Genomic DNA, 16,862 nt, shown 5'->3' with positions numbered 1-16,862 from the left:
TCCCGGACTAGTGGGATTAGGGCCCGCCAGAAGTCTTCGATGGACTCACCAGGGAGCTGAGAGCGAGTGGCGAGTACGTGTCTGGCGAAGAGTGTATTCGACCGCTGGGCGTAATTTTCTTTAAGTAGCGGCATGGCTTCGTCGTAGTTCAGCGTGTCCTGGATCAGCGGAAAGGCGTTGGAGCTCAACCTCGAGTACAGTATCTGTATTTTCTGATCCTCCGGAACAGGGTCTGGTGCAGACCTGATGTACGCCTCGAAACAAGCTAGCCAGTGCTGAAAATCCTTTTTGGCGTCACTTGATTGCGGATCCAGCTGCAGGCGATCGGCTTGATACGGAGGTCCACCTTCTGAATATCGTAGAGCAATAAATTGATGCACGATCAATTGGACAAAGACGAGAGTTGAATACAACTGAGGCTTTATTGCTCTAAGATGTGTGGCCTCCCACAGCAGCTGGTGAAATGGCTGCTGCACGGAGGACACACATATTTATACTCCGCCTACTGGGTGGAACCAGCAGGCAGGGACTACCGCCGTACCTGTAGTACAGGTCCGACCGTACATCACCTAATATAGGTGCAACAGTGGTTTACCACAATTCTCTATGTATGTTTCTGTGTAAGTGGACAGAAATTACCTTCTTGATTAGAATTCAACACAGATTTTCTTGCATCGGGAATTTGTTTAAATCGTGCATGCAAATAAATGACTTTCAAAAAGCTTTGAATGTGAGAAAATGAGTGGCATAGCAAATTAGACATGTGCCTTTTGTCTCCGATATTTGAATTTAAATCGCACCCAGAATGATGACCAACCTTTCCAGTCGGTTAAGGAACTTGCAAACAGTGACAGACCAGGAGAACAATTAACCTTTGATCTGTTCAGCCTTTCCCACACAATTGCAATTCCTTGTGTATCACAATATATTCAATCTCCAACCCACGTGATCTCCTGAGAAGGGCAAGGAAGCAGTTTCTTTTTTTAAAAAAAGCTTGGGAAATACCTCTCTGCCAACTTGCTGAGGCAATCAAAGCTAGTCCAGAAGATCACCCTGACCCTGAATTCATGTGAGGGAGATACTGAGGTAAACTAAAGACCATCTCGATCCAACTCGTTTTATTTCCATTCATTCTTTGGATTGTCACTGGGGAGGCTGATCTTTAGTGCCCACTTCTAATTGCCAAGAGGTATGAGACAATCGAGTGGCTTCCTAGGCCATCTCATATGACCGTTAAGAGTCAATCATGTTGATGTGGGAATGGATCCAAGTATAGGCCTGACAAGATAAGGCCGGCAACTTTCGTTTCCAAGAGGACTCATTTCCACGGAAACTTGGATAGAAGAGGGGCAGAAATGGTTGTTGGAGGTCCCTGGTTATAGATGTTTCAATAAGATTAGGGAGGGTGGTAAAAGAGGTGGGGGGGTGACATTATTAATTAGAGATAGTATAACAGCTGCAGAAAGGCAGTTCGAGGAGTATCACCCTATTGAGGTAGTATGGGTTGAAGTCAGAAATAGGAAAGGAGCAGTCACCTTGTTGGGAGTTTTCTATAGGCCCCCCAATAGTAGCAGAGATGTGGAGGAACAGATTGGGAAACAGATTTTGGAAAGGTGCAGAAGTCATAGGGTAGTAGTCATGGGCGACTTTAACTTCCCAGATATTGAGTGGAAACTCTTTAGATCAAATAGTTTGGATGGGGTGGTGTTTGTGCAGTGTGTCCAGGAAGCTTTCCTAACACAGTATGTAGATTGTACGACCAGAGGAGGGGCAATATTGGATTTAGTACTGGGTAATGAGCCAGGGCAAGTGATAGATTTGTTAGTGGGGGAGCATTTTGGAGATAGTGACCACAATTCTGTGACTTTCACTTTAGTAATGGAGAGGGATAGGTACGTGCAACAGGGCAAGGTTTACAATTGGGAGAAGGGTAAATACGATGTTGTCAGACAAGAATTGAAGTGCATAGGTTGGGAACATAGGCTGGCAGGGAAGGACACAAGTGAAATGTGGAACTTGTTCAAGGAACAGGTGCTACGTGTCCTTGATATGTATGTCCCTGTCAGGCAGGGAAGAGATGGTCGAGTGAGGGAACCATGGTTGACAAGAGAGGTTGAATGTCTTGTTAAGAGGAAAAAGGAGACTTATGTAAGGCTGAGGAAACAAGGTTCAGACAGGGCATTGGAGGGATACAAGATAGCCAGGAGGGAACTGAAGAAAGGGATTAGGAGAGCTAAGAGAGGGCATGAACAATCTTTGGCGGGTAGGATCAAGGAAAACCCCAAGGCCTTTTACACATATGTGAGAAATATGAGAATGACTAGAGCGAGGGTAGGTCCGATCAAGGACAGTAGCGGGAGGTTGTGTATTGAGTCTGAAGAAATAGGAGAGGTCTTGAACGAGTACTTTACTTCTGTATTTACAAATGAGAGGGGCGATATTGTTGGAGAGGACAGTGTGAAACAGATTGGTAAGCTCGAGGAAATACTTGTTAGGAAGGAAGATGTGTTGGGCATTTTGAAAAACTTGAGGATAGACAAGTCCCCCGGGCCTGACGGGATATATCCAAGGATTCTATGGGAAGTAAGAGATGAAATTGCAGAGCCGTTGGCAATGATCTTTTCGTCCTCACTGTCAACAGGGGTGGTACCAGGGGATTGGAGAGTGGCGAATGTCGTGCCCCTGTTCAAAAAAGGGACTAGAGATAACCCTGGGAATTACAGGCCAGTTAGTCTTACTTCGGTGGTAGGCAAAGTAATGGAAAGGGTACTGAAAGATAGGATTTTTGAGCATCTGGAAAGACACTACTTGATTAGGGATAGTCAGCACGGATTTGTGAGGGGTAGGTCTTGCCTTACAAGTCTTATTGAATTCTTTGAGGAGGTGACCAAGCATGTGGATGAAGGTAAAGCAGTGGATGTAGTGTACATGGATTTTAGTAAGGCATTTGATAAGGTTCCCCATGGTAGGCTTATGCAGAAAGTAAGGAGGCATGGGATAGTGGGAAATTTGGCCAGTTGGATAACGAACTGGCTAACCGATAGAAGTCAGAGAGTGGTGGTGGATGGTAAATATTCAGCCTGGATCCCAGTTACCAGTGGCGTACCGCAGGGATCAGTTCTGGGTCCTCTGCTGTTTGTGATTTTCATTAATGACTTGGATGAGGGAGTTGAAGGGTGGGTCAGTAAATTTGCAGACGATACGAAGATTGGTGGAGTTGTGGATAGTGAGGAGGGCTGTTGTCGGCTGCAAAGAGACATAGATAGGATGCAGAGCTGGGCTGAGAAGTGGCAGATGGAGTTAAACCCTGAAAAATGTGAGGTTGTCCATTTTGGAAGGACAAATATGAATGCGGAATACAGGGTTAACGGTAGAGTTCTTGGCAATGTGGAGGAGCAGAGAGATCTTGGGGTCTATGTTCATACATCTTTGAAAGTTGCCACTCAAGTGGATAGAGCTGTGAAGAAGGCCTATGGTGTGCTCGCGTTCATAAACAGAGGGATTGAATTTAAGAGCCGTGAGGTGATGATGCAGCTGTACAAAACTTTGGTAAGGCCACATTTGGAGTACTGTGTACAGTTCTGGTCGCCTCATTTTAGGAAGGATGTGGAAGCTTTGGAAAAGGTGCAAAGAAGATTTATCAGGATGTTGCCTGGAATGGAGAGTAGGTCTTACGAGGAAAGGTTGAGGGTGCTAGGCCTTTTCTCATTAGAACGGAGAAGGATGAGGGGCGACTTGATAGAGGTTTATAAGATGATCAGGGGAATAGATAGAGTAGACAGTCAGAGACTTTTTCCCCGGGTGGAACAAACCATTACAAGGGGACATAAATTTAAGGTGAAAGGTGGAAGATATAGGAGGGATATCAGAGGTAGGTTCTTTACCCAGAGAGTAGTGGGGGCATGGAATGCACTGCCTGTGGACGTAGTTGAGTCGGAAACATTAGGGACCTTCAAGCAGCTATTGGATAGGTACATGGATTACGGTAAAATGATATAGTGTAGATTTATTTGTTCTTAAGGGCAGCACGGTAGCATTGTGTATAGCACAATGCTTCACAGCTCCAGGGTCCCAGGTTCGATTCCGACTTGGGTCACTGTCTGTGCGGAGTCTGCACATCCTCCCCGTGTCTGCGTGGGTTTCCTCCGGGTGCTCCGGTTTCTTCCCACAGTCCAAAGATGTGCAGGTTAGGTGAATTGGCCAATGATAAATTGCACTTAATGTCCAAAATTGCCCTTGGTGTTGGGTGGAGGTGTTGAGTTTGGGTAGGGTGCTCTTTCCAGAAGCCGGTGCAGACTCAAAGGGCCGAATGGCCTCCTTCTGCACTGTAAATTCAATGATAATCTATGATTAATCTAGGACAAAGGTTTGGCACAACATCGTGGGCCGAAGGGCCTGTTCTGTGCTGTATTTTCTATGTTTTCTATGTTCTAGGACACCGATGAACCACATAGATTTTTATGACAAATCAAAATCTACATGTTCACTTTTACTATTTTCCCTCTCTCAACCTTTCCACAGTCTGATGGTGCATTTCGTCTGATTCTGTTGCTAATTATTCCTGGAACTGGTCGCTAGCCTGTTACCAGGGGCTTATAGCCTGAGGGGCATTACACCACATCATGCATAGTCACACTCACACACAGGCAAACTAAGGGAAAATCTAGTGTAACCAATCCACTTAACGTCTTTGGACTGTGGGAGGAACCTGAAACATCCGGAGGAGACCCACGCAGACATGGGGAGAACAGGCAAACTGTACCCAGTCGCCAAAGGCCAAAATCAAACCCAGATCCCTGGTGCTGTGTGGCAGTAGTGCTAACCACTGTGCCACCACCCACATTTTTACTATTATTTCTTATCTCCAGATTATATTAACCGAATTCAAATCGTCAAACTGACAATAGTAGTATTTGAAGATAAGGACGCAAGAAATAGAAGCAGGAGTAGACTAGGTGACCAGTCGGGCCTGCTCCAACATTCAGTTTGATTCCAGATGATCTTGGCCTTTAATTCCACTTCCCCACCCATTCACCTTATCCCTTGGTTCTCCGAGAGACCAAACGTCTGTCCATCATGAACTCATGATTTCTGGATTATTCATGCTTGGCTTGTCGTCTCTTGCGATTAGAAAGACAAATGCGTGATCTAATCAACAGTTAAAAAAGATAAAGGAATTGGATAGATTAGATGCAGAGGAACTCTCTCGCACAAGAGGGCATAATCTTAAAATTTGAGCTGGACCCTTCAAAAGTGGCAACTGTTTCCTTCGGAAGCCAATTGGACCCTCCAATCTTGTACCACCTTTCTGTTAGATCGCAACCCAACTCCAATTGCCTGACGTTAACCCAGATTGTTTTAGGTATTTTGTTGAGAAGCGTATCTATCAATCTCAGACTTGAAAAATTCTATTGACTCTGGCACTGGAGCGGGTCCAGCGGAGATTCACACGGATGATCCCAGGAATGGTAGGCCTAACATACAATGAACGTCTGAGGATCCTGGGATTATATTCATTGGAGTTTAGGAGGTTGAGGGGAGATCTAATAGAAACTTACAAGATAATGAATGGCTTAGATAGGGTGGAAGTAGGGAAGTTGTTCCATTAGCAGGGGAGACTAGGACCCGGGGGCACAGCCTTAGAATAAAAGGGAGTCACTTTAGAACAGAGATGAGGAGAAATTTCTTCAGCCAGAGAGTGGTGGGTCTGTGGAATTCATTGCCACAGAGGGCGGTGGAGGCTGGGACGTTGAGTGTCTTTAAGACAGAAGTTGATAAATTCTTGATTTCTCGAGGAATTAAGGGCTATGGAGAGAGAGCGGGTAAATGGAGTTGAAATCAGCCATGATTGAATGGTGGAATGGACTCGATGGGCCGAATGGCCTTACTTCCGCTCCTATGTCATATGGTCTTCTGGATTCCTGGCATCTGCAGTATTTTGGGGGGAGAGAGCTCCAAATATCCACAAACTTTAGTGTGAAGAAGTATTTTTTGATTTTAACCCTGAATGGCTTCGCTCTACTTTTTAACATTTCCCCACTGAAAGATTTTCTTTGTCTCCCTTATAAATCCCTCTAACATTTAGGTTTGCCACCTGTGATGACATGTGTTCCTGAGGTTTCATCACCATGAGATCTACCCACTTTCTTGCCATTAGTCGGCCAGCACATCCATCATTGTGACCCGCTGTCTTCCTACAGCAGTCAGAAAGCAAAAAGACTCATTGCCCAATTGGATGTTTGATTGTTCCCCACTCCCCCCAACACCTGACCTCCCCCTTTCAATATTTTTATTTCTGGTATAGAGAAATGTTCAAAGAAAATGTTGGAAGAGCAATCTTTTTTGAGGCCCGATTATTTTTTTTCCAAGAGTGGCATACAGCAGTGTCCTGGAGATTGATCTTCAATTGCTGGGGACAGGATGCCAATCATGGAAAGTTGACAACTCTACTATCATTTTAAACACATCAATTAGATCACATGAAGAGTTTGAACATAGGGTCCTAGCTCCTAGGCTATCTTGGCGAAGGAGTTAGCCCCGTCTCAGTGACAGCCTCTGAGTCTGAAGGGTATGGATTCAAGTCCTATTCCAGAGACCTGAGCACATCATCTATGCTTACATTCCTGCACAGTACTGAGGAAGTGCTGCGTCGACAGAGGTGCCATCCTTTGAATGAGGTGCTGAACCGAGGCTCTGACAGGCTTGACAGTGGGCTATAAGATATTCCATGGTGTGATATGAAGGAGAGCTCTCCTAGTGCTACGGCCAATGTTTATTATTCAACCAACATCATTAAAACAGTTTGCTGATTATTTATCACATTGTTCTTTTGGAACTAGCTGTGTGAAAATTGGTTGCCACAATTCCTACATCACAGAAGTGAGTATGTTACAAAAAACAACACACTTAATTAACCATGAAACACTTTGGGTCCTGGTGAGGTTGTGAAAGTTGGTATATAAATGCAAGCCCTTCCTTTTTCTTTCTAAGGCCGTGACCCTGACCAGCGATGACTTTTCTCTTAACTGTTGTACCCCATGCTCTCGGCTCTCCTCTGAGTTTCTTACTTTCTATGTTTTATTCCCACAGAAACGTGTCCCAAACTCAACGCCCCGAATAATGGGAAAAAATTTGGAAGCAGATATTTAGTTGGCCACGAGGTGCACTTTGCCTGCGATCCTGGGTTTGTATTGGTGGGATCAAACAGCCGGGTGTGCCTCAAAGACAAGAGTTGGAGTGGACAGCTGCCTTTCTGTAAAAGTAAGTGTCCTGGCACTGAATGAGGTGAAGAGTAAATAACTATGCCGCCAGCCAGAAGCATCGCATAATCCGGCTAATTTAAAGCACTAATCTCTGGGGCATTCGTGATGCTCCTGCTGCATCAGCAATAGAATTTTCTCCATAATTCTTGCTCCATTACTACAATCCACAGCCTTCTCGTGCTGTACTGGGGTTGGTTTAGCACAGTGGGCTAAACAGCTGGCTTGTAATGCAGATCAATGCCAGCAGCACGGGTTCAATTCCCGTACCAGCCTCCCCGAACAGGCGCCGGAATGTGGCGACTAGGGACTTTTCACAGTAACTTCATTGAAGCCTATTTGTGACAATAAGTGATTATTATTATATTCTTATTAATTGCTTTGCAATTGCAGGGTTCCTCATTTTAACACTGCCGAGTTTGAAAGCTTTCATCTTATTCTCCCGACCTGCAAGCAGAGACCAGTTCAATAATTATACCTGTAGCTGCTTAATTGTTTGATCTTCTTGAACTATTTTGTGAATGTAATGTTTTGGTAAGCTCTTGTCTCCCAGCATGGTGTCTCATTTCAGGAACCCTCTAATTACAGCTACCATCTTCATAACATTGTCAAACTAATTTTGAAAATTCTTTCATGGGATGTGGGCGTCGCTGGCAAGACCAGAACTTGTTGCCCATATAATGCCCTCGAACTGAGTGCCTTGCTCAGCCGATTGGTAATCGACCGCATTGCTGTGGGCCTGGAGTCACTTAGACCAGACTGGGTAAGGATGGGAGATTTCCTTTCCCTGAAGGACATTAGTGGATCAGATGGGTTTTTATGTCTTACAACAATCATTGATAGTTGCATGTTTAAGTTGCTGAGACTAACTCGATGGGTGGAATTTTCCGGCTCCCCCCCCGCCCCCCCCCCCCACGGCATATTTCCTCGTGATGAAGGCAGATGGCCATTGGCGGGATCTTCCAGTCCCGCCGATGCCCATGGGTTTTTTATGCCATGCACCCGCCACCGCTGAGGAGGGTTGGCATTGGCGGGACCGGAATATCTAGTGACATTGCCATTCTGCCACCCTGTCGGAGCTGAAACACGTGCTCCAATATTCATGAGGGAACTGATCCCCGTTGCACTGCACCTGTACAGGAGTTGCCACTGAGACATACACTTAGGCTCAATTGGGGAAATTTGAGACTGTGATGGTACCAGTTTAGAGTGAAGTGTCACAGTCCACCCCGCGGCTCTAATGATAACACAAATCCCAACCCAGAAACTTGAGCACAGAACCTAGGCAGACACTCCTGCTGCTGTACTGAGGGAGTGCCGCATTGTTGGCAGTGTCATTTTTAAATGGGAAAATCCCAACAGCACTATTTGAAGAAGATCGGGTCGGGAAATTTCCCCCCAGTACTGTTCAATATTTATCCTTCACCCAGCATCACTTAACCAGATAATCTGGTCAGTGTTACAGTGCTGTTTATGGGATCTTGCTGTGTGAAAATCCGCTGCTGCTTCTCCTTATATTACAGTGGCCATGTTTACTGCACTTTAAAAGTATGTCATTGGCTGTAAAGTTCTTTGGGGCATCCTGCGGTTGTGAAAGACGTTATAGACATAAAGTTATTTTTTAATTGCTGAGGCTCTGGGGACTGGGTTGCAGCAGTCCCCCTCCATGTCCACTCTTTCCCGGAGTTACTGCTGGCCCACTATCTTGTTCTGCACTGTTAAACCTAACATTGACCACAAAATTGTGGCTGGCAATTTTCTCAGAGCCCATTCTGCTCCAGTGCCATAACTTCATCATTAAATGTGTGGGTGTTGTCGAATGAGTGTGTAATGGAAGGAGAGAGAACAGGCCTGGCTGATTCCTGGCCTATATCTTGGGCTGAACTATCATCTTCTCTTATTTCCTGAAGCCTTGTTGTGTCTGCACGATCTTTGTTGCTCAAAGTAGTCCACGTATTCTCTGGGTCATCCAGAGGTGCATAGCTGTCCTTCCCCATTGTTTCCACAAGATTGTGACATGACTTCTGTCCTGTTCCCCAGCAAAGCACGGGAGAAAACCTTAGCAGCCGCGGTGGTGAATTAATTTTGTGAACCGCACATCCATCCAGTCTGGTTCACCTATGACATCCTGTATAAATATCTCTCACTTTCTATGTCATTTAGCTTTGACAAAGGGTTACCTGGACTCGAAACGTTAGCTCTTTTCTCTCCCTACAGATGCTGCCAGACCTGCTGAGATTTCCAGCATTTTCTCTTTTGACCTCCTGTACTTGCTCACCTATGTTAGCTGCATTTCCAATTTTCGTGCTAATGTTCAAATCCTTCCATGGCCACTGTCTCTGTCTCTGTAATTCTCGTCAGGTCTGCCACTCTCATAGAACATAGAACATAGAACAATACAGCACAGTACAGGCCCTTCGGCCCACGATGTTGCACCGAAACAAAAGCCATCTAACCTACACTATGCCATTTTCATCCATATGTTTATCCAATAAACTTTTAAATGCCCTCAATGTTGGCGAGTTCACTACTGTAACAGGTAGGGCATTCCACGGCCTCACTACCTGCACTCCTGCACTCTTCAAAATCCAACCTCCTTTATATCCCTTTGTTGCACCATTGCAAATTGTTCCTTTAACTATCTGGCCCCGATACAATGAAAATTCCTCCCACAAACCTCTCTCCTCCTTTTAAAATGGTCCTTAATGTATCTCGTCATCTGTCCTTATGTCTACTTATGTGACTCGGTATAAAATTCTCATCTTTGAATTTTCTGTGCCTTTTTGCTACATTCAGGACACTGCGCATATGCAAGTTGTTGTTTACCAGTTCAAGAGTACAGTGCCAGCTTCAAGTCTAATGCTGCCCATTGCTTGCACTCTCTTCCCTCAGATGTAAACGAGTGTGCCAGTAATCCTTGTCTCAATGGTGGGATCTGCGTGGATGATGTAAACCGATATGCCTGTCTCTGCCGTGCTGGCTGGGCTGGCTATAACTGCCACCTTGCCTTAAACTCACGTAAGTCTTGCAAGATTGTTTAACCCCGGCACAATTCCCAATCTTAGGGACTTGTGGGCAAAGAGCTGACCGCAGATTCCAGGCCATAAACCCAGTGTGGCACTGAAGGGGTGCTGCACATTAGAGGTGCCATCTTTTGGATGAAGTGTTGAACTGGCGCCCCAGCCCTTCTCTCACCTGGACATAAAAGAAGAGCAGGAGAATTCTCTTCACGAACGTTTATTCTTCAACCAACATCGGTAAAAGCAGATGATCTGGTCGTTAACAGATTGTTCCTTTGTGGGAGCTTGCTGTGTGCAAATTGGCTGCTGCATTTTCTCCATTACAATGGGGAACTACATTTCCAAAGCATTTTTTGTCTTGCACTTATCAGGACAAATGCAAGAATGCCAATGTCAGGGGATGGTGACTGACAGTTAACTGCCAAGAATTGATTGAAATATTAAACCAGCCAGGTTGACTCTGATTAGTCAAGGCATTGCCCTGTGGAATGAACTAGTGAATGGCTATCACTTATATTGTTTCGCTGAAATAGGCACAATGTGTGTACATGTTCTTTCTGTCTACAAAGAAGGGCCTTGTGTATTAATATATGTAGTTTCCATATTAGCCTGACAAATAACTGTCAGTCACCATCAACTGGTGCATTTTCCATTGAAACACCTCTACCAATCAGAGTCTGCTTGCCAACTAATCAGCACTCTCTTATACAGTATAAAGTCATTGGGCACGATTCTTTGGTCTCGTTGCGCTAACGCTCGAGTGAAATGAAGCCAGTGAATAGCAGGAGGGGCCAAAAACAAGAACCGCGCCAGGCGGCAAACACTTTGTGATGCAACCGGCCCGCTCCTCTAGGCAAAATCGGGATCTCACCTCAGCATGACGAGAATCTAATTATCACCACTTACGCCCTATTTCCACCCCAAATCAAATGGCCTCGCCTCATTCATCGGCCTCCCCAGCAAGTGGTCACACTGGCGATGATTAGTACCCCTTTTGAAAAATGTGAACCTGGCGGGAGGGCTTCTGTTGGGAGCCGAGAAGGTGAGTAGTCATCTTTGCTCACAGGCAAAGAGCCCGGGGGCGCTGGGCTTTCTGCCTCAGTGCTCGGGGAGCCTGGGGAATCCTCGGCTTGGGGGAGGGGGTCGACCCCCCCGCAGGGATGGGCCACCTGCCTCACCTACCACCCATAGCCCCCACCAACTGCCGAGGCCTCCGGTTGTGTGGCTGATGGCTATCTCTAATAGGGAATTGAGCTCTTCACACAACCCAAATCGATTCCCATTGGTGAACGGGCCAAGTAGCATGTGGGAGTCATTGCCTAGCATCCCAATCAAACCGTGATACCCGGACACTGTGCCTGAACACTGCGGGAGGCAACACCACACATGCAGCAGCCAACCTCCAAATACCCAGAGAATGGGACACAGCCCCGGGAACATTACCATGGCCGGAGGCTGGGTGAGTGCCTTGGGGAGGGGACCAGTGCCCGGTCCAGATGACGTTATGTGCGGGTGTCCGAAGTATAGGGCCCGGGTCCAGTGAAGGGGCCCACTCTGTGCTTGGGCAGAGTGTTGTAAGTGGGGGGGGGGGGGGGGAATCAATGGGGGATTGGAGCGTCCTGGGGTGGGAGCCACTGCTGTTTGTCAGCCTAACACCTTCTCCCAATTCCTTACAGATATTGAACGCTATAGCAGGGATTTTGGTTGTAGAAGTTGCCCTGGTGGTGCTGCTGCTAGGCCGGGCGGCCAACGCCGGAGAGGGCGGCAGCAGCAGCATCTGCAGATGCTCGAGGGGACGCCCCACATGCTGGACCCTGCCCCATACCCTGTGGACCTGGCTGCCCATCAGGCCAGGGAGGGACCCAGATGGGGAGGCCCGTGACGGCTCAGGGTGTACAAGCATCGCTGGTTGTTTGAACAGATGATGGACAGCATGTGCCGCAGGAGGCTCCGCCTCAACAAGGAGATGGTGCGGCACCTGGAGGAGGAGCTCACCCGCTCCCGGTGGCCGCCGAGGTCACTGCAGCTCTGAACTTTACGCCTTGGGATCATTCCAAAGCTCCAGCGGGAACCTGTGTGGTACCTCGCAGGCCACAAGAAGGTGCATCTGACTGGTAACGGATGCAAAGTTTCCCCATGCGGAAAAGTATTTTGACATGGACCAAGCCCAACAGGATGCCCAGGCAGCAGATTGCTCCATAGCCAGATGGTGGAGGAGAGAAGGGTCAAGGGTTTGGTGGTCGGCCTGCATTCTGGAAGAAAGTGACAGAGGCATCATACTGGTTGTGCAGACGGGTGTTTATTGTGTATAACAATTCCCCACTCTCCCGATGGTGCCAGCCCATCCCCCTACCCCCAGCTATCTCTTACCTCTCTCGCTTCCCCCTCCCCCATTGCCCTCAGTGATTCTCGATGTGCTTTGCCCTCCTAGCTCTACTGCTACGTCTAGGTCTGTCCCCAGGATGCACATCTGAGGTGGGGCTAGCCAGCTGCGTACCTCGTCCCAGGGACCTGGAGGGTGTCCTCTGGGACCAGAGGGCCCTGGCTCACTTGTTGGCGGCACATGCACAGCCTTGCTGCCCTGCTCCGGGTGCTGGCTGCGAGATGCGGCCTCATCGGAGGAAACTCGGGGGAGCTGGAGGCCACTGTCGCCACCCCATGGGACGGGTCCTGCTTGGCACTCAGTGCCCCCTCCTCCCGGTCAGTGTCCATTGGATCTGGGTTTCACATTGGGACAGAGGGGCAGCTGGTTCGAGCCCAGGCTGCCCCTGCATCATCTGGCTCTGCCAGCCCTGGCCGTTCCCCATGGTCCACACCATGGTTTTGGCACCCTTCGCAATGCTCCTCAGTGACTGGGACATACTCAGCAGAACCTCGAGAATGCCCAACTGCGCCTGGGACATGCTCCACAGCACCTCGGCCATTCCCATCTGAGAGCGGGACATGTCCCTCAGAACCTCATCAAGGTCAGCCTGGTACTGGGCCACATCCCCCAGCAAATCAGATATTCTGCCGAGACCCTCAGCCATGGCCGTCACTGACTGCCCAATGCCTTGGACACCTTCACTGATGCTGCCAACATCGTGCACCAGGCTGTCCACTGCAGTCGCCACCCTAGCAGTGTTGGCCTCGATGCCACGCATTGCCGGCGACATGTCCTGCGCCCGCAGCCTCTGCGACTCCTCCAATCGCCCATGGATCTGCTGCAATGTTGCTGACATTTCCCTCTGAATGTCTTAACCGCTCCTTATCATCACCATCAGCTCCGGGTAACCCACTTCCAGAGGCTCAGCATGAGGCTGGAACCCAGCTCGGTCCTGGGATCCAGCAGACTTCCAACTGTTATCTCGCCTGGGGGTTCCTGCCTCCACCTGATGCACATCATCAGCAGTATGGTTCTCACCAGATTGTGCCCCCGAGGCCTGACCACTAACATTTCCCACCGTGGTGCGTGTATCTGCGCTGGTGGAGGGTGGGGATGACAGCTGTGATACCTTGATCGTATCTTCCTCAGAGCTCCCTCCCCAGGTGGTCTCGTGGGAGGCAGGTGAGGGGGCCGCCCTGGATGGGCTGGCACCACCGGCTGGAGGACCTGTGGGAAAATAGACATGTGGTCAGTGGGAGGGATGGGCCAACCAGTAAGGCAATAACAACTCACGTTTGACTGGTCCTCCGGATGGAGACCGGTGGTTCCTCACCTCTACGACGTCCGCCAGCCTCCACGTTGATGACTGCTCTGTCCTAGGCCACCCCAGTCACCTCCAGAGCCCGTTCTTCAAAGGAGATGAGGATTCTTAAGTTCGGCACCCCCACCGCCAGTCTGGGCCCTCTCCTGACGGTTGTGGGAGAGCTTTTCCTGAGGAGACACAGAGAGGACTTTGTTAGCCACAAGCGCGGTTCACAGTGGAGGGGGGGTGGGGTGGGGGCTGCTGGTGAGGGAAGTTTGGGGGACTTGAAGGATGAAAGAAAAGGGTGTGTGTGGAGGGACGGTTGTGGGGAGTTCAAGGGAGAGGTGGGGTGGAGGGAGGGTTGGGGGTCACATGGAGAGTTGGGGCATGGATGCTCGCGTGCGGGTGGAAAGGTCTCGGCGGGGTCATTAGTGTCGACTCACCTGTGCTGTTCGGTGTAGGTTGTTGACCTTTTTCCTACAATGGAGGTCAGTCCTCCTGGTCACACTCCCGCCGCTCACAGCCACTGCCACCTTGTCGAGGCAGCACTGGATGCCCTGTGACTGACCCTACGGAAACCTCGGGGGAACAAGACATCGCTCCTGTCCTCCACTGCGTCTCGGAGCCTGGCCAGATCTGCATCGCCGAATCTTGGGGCCAGTCTCCTCAGTGTCATTGTTGTGACCGGGCTGGGGTTGGCTGAGTAAGTGCTGTTTAAGTGTTTGTTGGAATCTATAATTTGAAGGGATCTTAACCTGCCGAACTACGCCAAGTTTGGGGGAAGCTTAGTTGATGAATCAAAGTCCTGGCGCACTACGACAAGTTGTAAGATTTGTAATATTTTTGGACTATGCCAAGCAGTTGGATTCCTTGTATTATTCGACTGTGTATAGTTGAAGGAATTTATATTATCTCTGCTATTCGGTTATCAGTAGCACTTTGCGAATACTGGGACTCAGCAGAAATTTAAGTTAAAACTTCTCAGGTGCCAATAAGAATTGTTTTATTTGTAGTTGCTTGATTACAATTTGAAAGTCATTTAAAAGACAATTCATAGACATTTCGAAGCTTTCAGAAAATCAACGACTTTTTTGCTTAGGCAGACAGCTCGAAAGTAACTTTTAAAAGGTCAAAGTCTGGAAATGAAACATGAAGAGAGAGAGAGAGCTAATCTTCAGCTAAACTCAAACTCAAAGTCATAAAAATACACTACACCACTGACACAGACTAACAAACTAACAGAAAGACAACACAACAACACACACACAACACAAAGACTAAAATGGCGGGGAGAAACTTTTCAGTTATACACTTTCATGTCTGTCCCAAGTCATCTAATCACACCCCAAAATAATCCTAATTGGTTTGGGTTAGACTCAAACACATTTGATTTGATGGCAAGCCGTCCATCTTCAATGTGCAACATTAGCTTTTAATTGTTTCATGTCTTCATGTTATGGAATGTGATATTCTGCTAAATCTTTACCAACAAAAACTGGTCTTCTGCTGACTTAGCTGTTATCTGCATTGTGACCAATGGTGCCTTCATGTTGCTATGGTATTCAGTCCTTGTCCTTGACAATTAGCACAAGCAGTGTCAAATTGTCTTGCAACTGTGCTGTTTTAATCTATGATGGAATTTTATGCTGTTTCATGTATCTATTGAAGACCTGAATTCATGGGTGCTGAAATTCACAGTTTTAAATGAGTATTTAAAACTGGGGCTTAATTTTAATGCTTAAACAGCTATCTTTTACCTATACTAGTTGTATTCAAAATACCTGGCATCTACACCCCCCCCCCCCCTATTTTCTTTGTACACTTCTGTTTATTAGGTCTAAGAATATTGGAGATGCGGGTAAGGCGTAAAGATATGAATTTGGTAGGCTGAAAATGATCATGTCATCTATCAACAACTTTTACAATGACTGAAGAATCTTACCGAGACACTTTCACAAACTTTAGCTCAAAATCCAGCTGGCATTCTGATTCAGTACAAAGGGAATGCTGCACTGTCGACAGTGCCGTCTTTTGGTTGACATGTTAAACCATGGCCCAGTTTATTCTCATAGATCATATCGCAGTTTTTTGAATAAGAGCGGCATTCTCCCTGGTGTCTTGGCCGAAACAGATTGCTCGGTTGTTATCACATTGATGTTCGTGGGATCGTGCTGTGTAAAGTTAGCGTCCATGTTCCTAAATTACCGGAGTGACATCCGTTCAAAAGCACTTTATCTTCTGGGAATCCCTGATATTATGAAACGTGCTGTTTAAATCCAAGTCTCTCTTTCTCGCTTTCTAGTCTTTCTTGCACTCTCTCACTCTCTCATTTTCTCTCTCTTGCTTTCTCTCTCTCGTTTTTCTCTCTCCTACTCCTCCATTTCCTCTCACTTTCTTTTTCTCTCTCTTCCTCCCCCCTCTCTCCTCTCTCTCTCCTCCTCCTTCTCTTTCCTCTCTCTCCTGCTCTCTTTTTCGCCTCACATCTCCCTTCTTCCTCTTTCTTCCTTTCTATCTTTTCTTCCTCTCTTTCATTCCTCCTTCCTCCACATGCAGCCATGTAATTCCCTGGAGGAGACAAGAAAATTCATCTCCTGGAGTTATTCATGAGCTGCTGATCAAAGTTGCTTAAAAGCTTGGCGTTGCCTGAAATCAGTGGAGCTTTTAAATCAGCTAAGAACTGAGCTTCCCATAAATAGCTGGTGCATGTAATACCTTTTAGTGCTGCCTTTGTGATTGACACCCATGGTGATGGCACACAGTTGGCACTATTTGCCTGTTCTGGTGGTTGGCCCTGTCAAGTGCAAATGGTGTAAGCGTTGGGGGCTGTAATATGACATGGAGCAGAACTGAAAGACAAGTGAGTTGAACTATCCTCCGAGTTATTGGCACGCAGCGTTAACTCTTAGTTTAAACAA

At 47.5% G+C, this 16,862-nt stretch overlaps 1 protein-coding gene across 3 annotated transcripts in view; it reads left to right on the top strand.

Moving 5' to 3' along the window:
- LOC140397143 (fibulin-7-like) overlaps nt 1–16,862 on the top strand; it is an 86,636-nt gene that overhangs the window by 47,149 nt on the left and 22,625 nt on the right. For 2 of the 3 annotated variants that reach the window (XM_072486133.1, XM_072486134.1), the window contains 2 exons: nt 7,090–7,260; nt 10,152–10,277. In XM_072486133.1, the coding sequence (XP_072342234.1) occupies nt 7,090–7,260; nt 10,152–10,277 (297 nt within the window). The remainder of the gene's footprint in view (nt 1–7,089; nt 7,261–10,151; nt 10,278–16,862) is intronic. The other variant, XM_072486135.1, reaches the window with a different exon arrangement.

Source organism: Scyliorhinus torazame, chromosome 2 (assembly GCF_047496885.1).
Source record: "Scyliorhinus torazame isolate Kashiwa2021f chromosome 2, sScyTor2.1, whole genome shotgun sequence".
Classification (NCBI taxonomy): Eukaryota; Metazoa; Chordata; class Chondrichthyes; order Carcharhiniformes; family Scyliorhinidae; genus Scyliorhinus; species Scyliorhinus torazame.
The sequence above is the reverse complement of the archived record's forward strand: the minus strand, read 5'-3'. Positions and strand labels throughout refer to the sequence as shown.